The following is an 11,089-nucleotide window of genomic DNA, read 5'->3' on the forward strand; positions in this document are numbered from 1 at the left end:
CATAGATGGAACCTTTAAAAACAAACTACTCTTCAAACATATTTTAATGTATTAAACAATTAGCTAAATCAGAGAATACAGAAAACTGCTCTTACCTTGATTTTACTGAAGACAAACTGTCAGTTCCTCACCAGAAGCCTTTAGGATACTTTTGAGTTTTTATGTAGCTTCGATAGGGTCCATCTGCACACCCAGCACAATCATCGATGACGTCACATTGCTTCCTTATTACCAGGATATGTGGCTGAACTCGTGAGGCAGCTAAGGTGAGATCTTCATGGGCTGTGAGTGGAGCTTAAATAATGTTTATGGATTCTAATGACAGTGGACTTTAAACTTCGTAAAAACAATTAAATATTAAAATTTTCTCATGTGTATATTTTAATTTGAATTATATTTTGACATTTGCAGCCTTGCAGTCTATATCTTTTCTTCTGGACCATTATAATGATAAGTCAAACGTTATACAACCATATAACATAGAAAATATGCTCTAAAAATAGCAAAAATAAAAAAGCCATGCTTTATATATTCACTGTAGATACTGTTTTTCAATCAGAAATTAAACAAAAGTAATTTTAATTTTACTTACTTCAGGCGTCCAATGGTAAAACAGCTGAGGGACATTCCAACTGGATAGTCCTCAAATCTAGGCGTAATTTATCGAGCTAACTCATAAACCCTGCGTCGTGGAACAGTCCCATAGGAGTCCAGACTGCTGTCTAAACTCCTGTAACTCACTTCGTCATCTCAATAGAATATCGTCCGTATTTGACAATGTCACATAAACCGTTTCCATTATCACCTCCTGCCTCTTCAGCGTCCAGAACCGGGGCGCCTCGCTATTGGCTGTCTCAGCGTGGGGGGTGGGGCTTCCCCCGCTCGCGTCGCCACGAGACCGGCGGGCGCGAGCGCCTCACTCTTCCCCCCACCACACATACACGCACACACATACACACAAGAACACAGCGCTGCGAGAAGCCTCGCGCTCCGGCCGCATCAACGAGCGGGACTCAGGACTCGCGCCTCGGACACGCGGTTCACAAACACGAGGAGGAGAGCGTCCACACAGCGCGAGCTGCGCCCGGATAAAACCAAACAACGAACAACAACACAAGAAGAAAAAAAAAAGAAAAGAAAGAAAACAGCGAGGACAAACTACAACTACATACAACAACAACAACAGAAGCAGGAGGAGAGTCCGGGGAGCGCGCGGAGCAGCGGAGAACAGAGTCGGGATGATCGTGAAACAGCGCGTGCTCTTCGCCCTGTACAGCATGTGCGGGATTCTGCTGAAAGGTAACTTAAGCGCGAGCTCTCGCGTCTTTGCATTTTTTTTCTTTTTTAAATATGTTGTGCCGCGTGCGGGAAAGCTCGCTCAGCATCAGCCTGTAGATGCTCAGTGCATTTGCGGGTTTGCTGTTTGGTTGTTTTGTTGTGTGGCTCGGGAGCACCAATAAGAGGATTTGCAGATGTTTGCAAACGTTGTCATTTGACGTTTCAGTCTTGGAATTAAGGATAACGCGGATAACACACAAAAAAACAGCTCTTACTGTACTTGTGGGGACTCCCATAGACTTGGGTAGTCTACTACCGCAGCTAGTATTACAACACTTACACCAACACCAAAGACTGAGGCTGAGCCTAACCTCAATAAACCAAAACCAGTCCCTCTGCTCTTTCAGCCGAGCGTGAGCCCAGATCAGCACCTTTTCATGTCAGGACCAACCAAAGCTGAGTCCTCGGACGGTTAGCAAAACAGGTCCACAACCTTACACACATCCTGCGTTTCCAAAACACGAGGATGGGTTCGTTGGCGCTTGTGCTTGTTTTGCTACATCTGCGAGGACCGAATGTCCCCAGAATGGGCAACATGCAATATTAGATTGTGTCTACCTGGTCCTGGTCTTCACCCTCACACGTGCGAGTACGTCGACCGACCCCTCGCGTGAACCTTGCCATTGTTTAGGTGGTAATATCACTTGCCAATTTGTTTAAATCAACCCACAAATAAATATAAGTCCCCACAAGTGCAGCAATACAAAGCCAAGTGCAGAAGTGCTTTTGCGCGCCTGCGTGTGTGTTAAGCCGCGTAGTGTGTGTCTGGCCGAGCTGCTGGGTGCCTCTGCGATGCAGCTCATTGAATAATAGCGAAGAGCCTCATGTAGCGGTTGGAAACTTTGCGCATTTGCCTCAGAGTCATGCTCGCGGAGGCTTGGATTGGGCGCGCTCACGCGCTGGCTGCATGCACGCGCTGCTACAAACTGCACGGCTGGTATGTTGGGTAGCCCGTGTTCTCAGCGTCAGCAGGTGAACGATCCGTGTTCCGCGCGTCATCCCGCGATTCGGCGCCTATCCCTCGTTACGAGAGGCACGTGGAGCCCCAGATAATTGTCTGGTGCTGATTGAGCGCGCTCTGCTCCGAGGAACTTCAAAAAGAAATCGGCAAAAACTGAATGCTGACGTTAGGAATCTGAAGGTGCTGCGCTGTGGTATTTGCAGCAGTCCGCATGGTGGGGTCGTAGTAGCATCAGCTTTTCCTTCTTCCCCCCTTTTTTGCGCACGCGAGCATTAACACTAATACTTAGATTAATACTAATATTAATAATACAGTGACAGATGAAGTAAAGCAGGAGATGTATCGTCTCCTGCACCATAATTCACATAGTTTTTGTTTGTTTGTTTATTTATAAAAAAAAACATAAAAAAGAAAAAGGAAAACACGAACGTGCCCGTCAGAGTGGGAATGCTCTCGCGCCGCACGCTGAAAGCCTTTTCGGCGGGGAACAGACAGAGGCACCGCCCTGTCAGCAGCCCACACCGCGCTGACGAGGGGAAAGTCACGTGCAGCAAAGTGCGGGACTCAATATGAGCTCGCGCCCCTCATCCTGACTGTGTGTTGTGATTAGCTCACTGCACTTCACGCGCGTCCTTCTACCAATAGCAGCGCATACGACGCCTTGATGAAACAGTTCGATTTTACAGCACAGCCCCGGGCAAATGTTTGGGCACAACTATGGTTACGTGTTGAATCTCTGAGTGAAAGTTGAGCCCCTATATACTCCCCTCGGTTCATCAGAATGACAGATGTAGAGGTTATTTTCAAGGAACAGTCCACATTAAAAGTTGCCTTCTACACCGTAATTCATTGCTTGTGGATCTATGAATATGAGAGTCCCAGCCTCTATCTGGACTTATGGCACTTTTCCACCACATGGTACCTATTCGCCTCGGCTAAATTTATTCGTTGTATTTTTATTTTATTTTATTCTTTTCGTTTTTGCTTTTCCACTAGGTAAATTTGGTACCTGGAACCTGCTCCTTGTTTTAGTCCCTCCTCACTTGTGATTCCAAGCAAACCAAGTAGGGACTAAACACGATGTGTTTACCATTGAAGAACACTGATTGGTCGATCATGACGTAATACCGCATTCACCACCCTGTAATGATTACATTCACTTACACAGTGGTCTTTTAAAGCTTAGGAGTTGTGCTTGACCAAAGACACCCGCGAGAACCGAACTGTACAACAAGGAACGTAGAAACTCTACAGATCTGTTTGAACTGGTGCATGGAGCTGTGTTCATTCCCAAAGCACAATAAGTAAACAAGTCAACTTACCATCACCACCACTGTTGTTGTTGCGACGTAACCGGCTACAATTTGGGAGAGCTGTGCTAATGAAAAAAAACAGCAGGAACCACTTCCAAAAAGCGTGTAGAGCCGAGTTGAGTGGGTGCCTTGCAATGGCATTATTCTCTACTACAAACTTGCAGCATAAAAGGCCCACCCTAAGTTGATAGAATTGATTGCACAGGTTTGTGACATCAGAAACCTCGGCTGTCTGAATCTGCTCATCTTGTGGAGCATTGAACTTTCAAAGCTGAATTGCTCAGCTGTGGACTATTTGACGCATAATGAATCTACTAGCATCTAAACACTGCACAGTGCTGACAATGTTGAACACTTGAGTTTACAGGATGTCCAGAGGTTTGCACACAGTTGTTGGTCAGCGTTTGGTCAGATGCTACTACATATTCACAAGCAATATATAAGGTTTGGATTTCCTTCAGCTTCATCTAATCATGGTGCTGTTCATTGTAAGGATTCGGAATGAAGCTAGGAGGCAGATTCAGCCTGAGTGTCTGTGCTTTTATTACGAGGGAGTACTAAAGAGTGCATTCAGTGTCTGCATCTTCCAGTCACTTCCAAACACTCAGCAAGGAATTAGCCCTTGGCAGGTGTTAATTTCAGAGCTGGACTGTGTTTGTTTTTTCATTTGTTGCATAAGATTTTTGTTGGCGGCACCAAACCTTGTATCTTCAGTTTTTCAGTTTCCTTTTTTTTTTGATCATTTAAAAAAGCCAGCCTTTGCATCATGTGATAATGTGATGATGGCTGGACCAGTAAAAATGCTTCAAAAATACAGGGGAAAAGTGTGCTCTGTTAACGTCCTTGTGAAAGTTGCTGTTTTTTTGCAGGTGGATATGGACAGTGATGGTTGTGTTTGGTACGGTCGTGTTGTGGTATAGTGATGAGCTGAGGAGTGTTGATTGATGGCTGTGGCTTAGCGCTTGTTAAAGTCTTATTCTGCTGGACTTTTGAGCTTTTTGGGACCCCAGATCCAAACCTCCTCCTTCTTCCTCCCTCCTTCCTTTGGCTACACCCCCTGTGATGCACTTGAGATGCGAGAGGGCCGCCTCATCTCTCATCTCTTTCAGATGAGTGTCAACATGACCCTGCCGTCATGAACTGTTTACACATCAAACAGCTTCACGTTACAGCTCTCTCAGCACTATGAGTATGCCCTGGATACACACTGACATTCACACACATGCACACACAAACACACAAGCACACACTGGCCTGACGTGTGTGTGTGTGTGACAGAGTGTGAGAGACATGCACATCGTATATGGCTCCACAAGTCCAAGCCCCCTTTTGACATCTTCCTGGTGCCGCAAGCTGATGCCCTGCTTCCGAAGTGGTCCATTAATAATGAGAGATAATTAAGCACATTCCTCAAGGCAGGAGCTTTTAATGAGTTGCCGGTGTGGCTGGAGCTGGAGCGATGTATTGATCTCCCTGAGCGTTCTCCCTCACCGTAATTCAGACTGTCTCCGTCTCCATCGTCTTGGTGAGGGGAAGTGGCAGAGATGGAGTCCTGGAGTAACCCTGCCCTTCCTGCTGTGCTTAGACACACTTTATCCAGTTCATCTTCGGTTGGGGTGTGTGTGTGTGTGTGTGTGTGTGTGCCCCAACCGAAACAGCCACTTTGTTTACACTGAAACGTGAGCAGTAGAACTAGACCCAGACTAAAACGTGGCATCTCCATAACGGAAGCTTTACAGGGAAAGGGAAACATGTTCTTTGCATTGAAGTTCAATGACATAACTGTACTTCTAAGCAATTCTGGGCCAGTTTTGTTGGTCTGTTTCTCATGAATGTTCCACGGACTGGTATTTTCAGATCAGGTCAACATAGGGGAGTCCAAACATATATCTCCATTTTTGTCCATTTTCAGTTTACATTCATCTGAACCCAGCAGCTGTCCTTCGCATTGTGTGAATGAACCAAAAGAAATGCTCAGAAGTGACTAGGACTAAAATATTTTTACATTGACTTTCACTAAAAGTTTTATTCTCCTATAAAGTTACTTTCCTTTTTCTGTTGGAAGATTCGTGTTTTTCTGCAGACAGTGATGACATGCAAAACATCAGAAACAGAGAACAAAGGTTTTGTTTTGAACATAACATAATGCTGCCGTGTTAACGTAGATGCAAATAGATGTCACGGTGGTGCGTCAGAGTGAGTTCAATCACCACCTCACATCTTTGTCTGGAGTGTGGTGTGTTCTCCTGGTGTCTGCATGGGTTTCCTCCAGGTGCTCCAATTTCCTCCCACAATCCAAAAACACATGCTGGTAGGTGGATTGCCTGAGTGAAATTGTGCACAGGAGTGAGTGAATGTGAATTAAGTTTATAGCTGTAAAAAAACAAAACTGTAAAATTTACGGTTAAAAAAACGACAGCAGTGGTTGCCAAAATTTCACTGTAATTCCATAGTATTTACAACAAAAAAACAAACATTGTTTTGCCATAAAATAAACATGTAAATAGTGTGACAAATGCGGGAATGAGAGAACGCAGTCTGATATATAGCAATACTGGGAATAAGCATCCTATATTCAGCCCTTAAAGGGAGGTATTGCTGAAAGGAGCAAAGAAATGTGCAGTATCTCCAGGTCTCAAACATGGGCTGATGGTGAACTTTCCTGACCAACACACATTTCATCACACATCAACACTAAACATGCACAGGAACACAAACACACACAAATACACAAAATAATCCCCACAATGCATGGAATTCAATGAAAATATGGAGCTTCAAGGCATGCTTGGAGCTCCCTAATAAGTCTTAGCTCCTCCCAGTCCTTGGCCACTTGAACTGCCCCTAATGGTTTGTACATTAACATTGAAATAATGTTTTTTTTACAGTAAAGAGATGTAAAAATTAGTGTTTTGGCTGATAAATGTATTTACGATATTTCACTGTTCCTGAAACTATTTTTAACCTTTTTAGAATTGACAGTCATTTACATGTTTTTTTATCATAACATTTACAGATATTTTTTTACCGTGTACTGTGTGCGCCCCGGTTACGGACTTGTCTCCTGCTCAGAGTGTGTTACTGCCTTGAGCCCAATGATTTCAGACATGCACCGGATCCATCACGATTCTGAGCAGGATGTAGTTGTTATAGAAAATGAATGAATGAATCAGTAAATCAATGAATCAACGAAGGAATAAAATATTCACTTTCAGCTTTGACATTTTTTTACAGTGTAGAGTACAGTAGCCATGCTTCATCTGCATTGTAGACACATCAAACCATCTCCCAACACAAAGAACAAAGGCTCTCCATTGGCTGAAATTCAGTTATGTTCCAACGCCAAATAAGGATTATGATATGCAAGCTGTGTGTTGTGATTCCACGCATGCTGTCCAAGCATGACCAGGCATTTCATATTTAATCTCAGCACAGTGTTCAGCCACTCTGGCTGGCAGATACCAGCTGCCATTGGACCATGCATTATTGATGCGGCCAGTATGGACGGACCCTCCTCTGTGATATAATATTCAGGAGCGGGCAGTGTGGTCCCACCCTGCTCCAGTGGAGTCTAGAGGCAGCAGCTGCTGAGCCTGGCGTTTATATGGAGAGCATGTGGCATCAGGGCAAGAACACCATGAAGGGCAAACAGTGGCTTAGATAAGTGTCCTTTATCAGGCTCCTATTGAGTAAAGGGACTGTCATGGGATGTGAGTGTGAGAGGAATAATGTGTTTTAGTCATTTATACATTACAGGAACAAGCATGGAAACAAGCCGTCATTCTAAACAGCTTAACCAACTTATTTTGAAGAGTAATAACATTTTAATGCTAATTATGCACTAATTACATAGAATAAATGCTTATTACGCTGTATTCATAAAGTGTATAATCTATAAAAATGCATTCATATCTAGACAGTAAATTGTAAAAAGTGCTAGCTATATATAGATCCAGAGCTTATCATTCGACAGCGACATCTGAACTCAATCTCTTGTGGATGAATGCAATCAAATCCTCACAGCAATGTTATACAATCTAGTGTAATGCCTTCCCAGAAAATTAAAGGCTGTAACAGCATCAGTGGGTGAACTAATTGTTTATTAATACATTTATGATTTATGTATGTGTTTATTAATATTTACATTATTATTTATTAATTACATCTCAGTAGAAATGGTGGATGTTGGACTCTCGTTTTATCAGCTTTACTGATCACATAGATGCACTTTGGTGTTCTACAGAGCAATAGATGAACTGTAGCTGGTAATAGGGGAACTACCAAGTGCACTCATGGACAATGTATCAGTCTCATAGTTGCCATTGAAGTTTGATGTGATGAAGAATTCTAACGGTTAGTAACTGGTTGAAAAATAGACTTAGTCAATTTGACCTATACCATGCAAAATATTCCACAGGTCTGCAGTGATTCTCTAGTATATTATAGAAGATTCATTAATCTGTTTATAGTAGACCACTGACCAGTTTTGAATTGTGTACCTACTCCCCTGACTCTTTAAATAATGAAAACACACCTGATTCAGTTCATCAAGCCTTCAGTGTAAGAATCAGGTGGGTATGATTAGGGCTGCAATAAAACTCTGCAGGAGAATCACCAGGAGCAAAACAAATTAAGCGTCAGTCAGTTATAGTGTTGCGACAGATCTTTAGTCAAAGCCCTTTGTTGTATTTTCATAAACAAACTGCTGTTATTCTGAGAACTGTCTCGGGTTTTGGAGCTTGTTTTGGCAGTGGCCGTGAAATACAATGTTCAGCTGCCCTCAACTTTCCAATGGACAAGAACCCACCTGTCCACCTGTTTCTTTACATACTTTCCTATCCCCATTTCTATTGCTCTGCAGTGGTCAGGACCCCTACAGGGCTGGTAGTGAACAGTGATAGAAATCTATAGCAGCATTGTTGTGTCTGATCCACAAATAAAAGAGCAAGACACCACCACCATGTCAGTGTCACACCACCCAAATCATACCTGCTCTGTGGTGGTCCTGTAGGGGTCCTGACCATTGAAGATTAGGGTGAAATTGGGATAGGAAAGTATGCAGAGAAACAGCTGGGCTACAATGTGCTCCTGAATGGTCAGTGGAGCTGATAAACTGGATAATGAGTGGAGATACAAGGTTGGTGTTACTAATCCAGTGATCATTCAGTGTATATTTAGCAAATGTCCTATGTCCTGGTAGCAGTTTGGTAACCTTTGCTTTAGAAATCCATCCAATGAAGGTACTTTAGGCCCCAGAACATGCTTCTTTTACTGCATCTCTACAAAGAATATTTTATTCCAAATGCTAGCAGATATCTCTTTTCATTGTTTGTACAGCCATATGCTTCCAGACGAGGCGTTTTCTCTGGAACAATATTATGGAAACTGCTAACCAAATTTGAGTGGCCATGCTCCGTTTCTGGTGACAGTAGATGACACTTTGTTCTCAGTAAGTGGAGCGAAGACGGATGCAAAGGCAGATGCAAGTGTACGGGCCGAAGAGCATCTGCTTCCTTTGAGCTTCCAAAGTGCGGGTGTACGTGTGTGCGGAAGGAGGTAATAGCTTTTTCTTCATCGTTGGTCTTCTGTCTTTGTCTGTGTGTGTGTGAGTGTGTCTGTCTGTGTGTGTGTGTGTGTGTGTGTGTGTGTGTGTGTGTGTGCAGGTGGGCGTTAGGACAGGTGAATGTGATCAGACAGGTGAGAAATGGGAGAAACGCTGCTGACTCCAGCAGGCTTTTGTTTGGTGTTTATTTCGCTACGAGGCAAAAGCCCCCATTTCCTGTGGGCTTCCAGGGTTTCAGCTCTGAGTGATAACTGCCTAACATTCACTGTTCAGTTATATCACCACCCACCAACCCAGGCTCCAGTCCGCCTTAAAGGCAATATTTATGAATTTAAAAAAACAAATAAATAAAAATGTCTTCATTTGTTGCTCTCTAGTCTGTTTTCATGCTTGAAACTGATATAACACGTTTTACGAAGCCCCAATATCTGTAAATGTGTAAAAAAAAAAAAAAAAAAAGTGTCTCACCCGGTATGCTAGGCTTTCTCTCTCTGCTCACAGCAGAAAAGCAGTATTTTGGAGGGTTTTAGACAATGAGGAGACAACTAAATGTTGAAAAGCATGAACTGAGATGAGGATATTGTTCTATTCCTGCTCCATATGGTGGTAATACAGTGGAACCTCTACTAACGAACACCTATACTAACGAACTTTCCAAGATACAAACTGGGCATTTGAATATTTTTTGCCTCCACCAACAAACCATGACTCTAGAAACAAACCCGAGCCTCCGCCGAGCCGGCGGCTGGAAATGGCCACTGACCCCAACAGGCGAGTCTCCCAGCGCCCAGACTTGAGTGAGCTTTTAAGATTAGCAAATTGTAGCTTTAGCAATTTAGCATTAGTGTAAATAGCAGACATCGAAATTCGTGCTATGTTAAGCCGTATCTACGCTTCATCTCCCTACATTCACCCACCCACCCCCACCTCCCGTCATACAGCCAGTGCCTGTGTTACTGCTCCAGGCAGTCGTCACGTCTTCAAGATAGCGATGTGTAACCACTTAAAACTTTTTTATTTCTTTTTTATTACTGTTACCACTGTATTTCTTTTTTTATTTTTAGTAACGCTACATGTATTTTTTTACTAATTTGAGAGTGTTGTAAACATATATCAGTGCAAAAAGGGTGACTTTTGGGGCGGGGGCTGGAACGCATTAATAGCTTTTCCATTATTTTAAATGGGGAAAATTGTCTCGAGAAACGAACTTTTCCACTTACGAACCGGGTCACGGAACGAATCAAGTTCGTAAGTAGAGGTTCCACTGTGTTGACAAATTTGTGCTGGAACTGTCTCTAAATTCAGGAAAACGATAATGGCATTAAAGTAATCACAGACATAACATGCATAACTAACCATCTCGTGTGCCAGATGTGTTTCTGTGGTAATTCAAACAGTGAATAAAAACAGACAAGTTACACTTCAGCCACGTACAAAAACAACAGTCGTTTTTCCTCCTCGAGCTTACAGTTTCACCTTAAAAACCGCTGCACTTCTGAATGTAATCAAAGCACAGAACAGTGTTTCCCCCCAATCGTATACTGTATGTCCCCTTTAAGACTTCAACCCACCACCCAAATTTTAACCCATTAAAGTAAGAACATTATTTCACTGAATTTAGACCTACACTGTAAACGAAGATAAGAGGCAAGTGATCAGCCTCCATTAAGCTCTGCCTTCACAAACTGTCTAAGGTCCAGTTAAAGCCCAGTTTAATGCAGCTGAGTTACAGGTGATTGTAAGTTTAAACACAGATAGAAAGCTCTGGATTCTCCACACATCTTTTCCTCCTCTCTCTCTCTCTCTCTCTCTCTCTCTTTCCCTTGCTCCCTCTCTCTCTCTTACACTTTCATGTTGTGCTACTCCCTCTTCCTTTCCCTCTATGGTCCCCAACTGTACGATCTCTCTCTCTCT

At 43.2% G+C, this 11,089-nt stretch overlaps 1 protein-coding gene across 2 annotated transcripts in view; it reads left to right on the forward strand.

The window, feature by feature from the left end:
- Window positions 1-964: 964 nt before the first annotated feature.
- Window positions 965-11,089, forward strand: part of cadm2a (cell adhesion molecule 2a) — a 419,313-nt gene continuing 409,188 nt past the window's right edge. For both annotated transcript variants that reach the window (XM_066650677.1, XM_066650678.1), the window contains exon 1: window positions 965-1,299. In XM_066650677.1, the coding sequence (XP_066506774.1) occupies window positions 1,239-1,299 (61 nt within the window). In that variant the 5' untranslated portion in view covers window positions 965-1,238. The remainder of the gene's footprint in view (window positions 1,300-11,089) is intronic.

The sequence above is a fragment of the Hoplias malabaricus genome, chromosome 18, assembly GCF_029633855.1.
Source record: "Hoplias malabaricus isolate fHopMal1 chromosome 18, fHopMal1.hap1, whole genome shotgun sequence".
Lineage (NCBI taxonomy): Eukaryota > Metazoa > Chordata > Actinopteri > Characiformes > Erythrinidae > Hoplias > Hoplias malabaricus.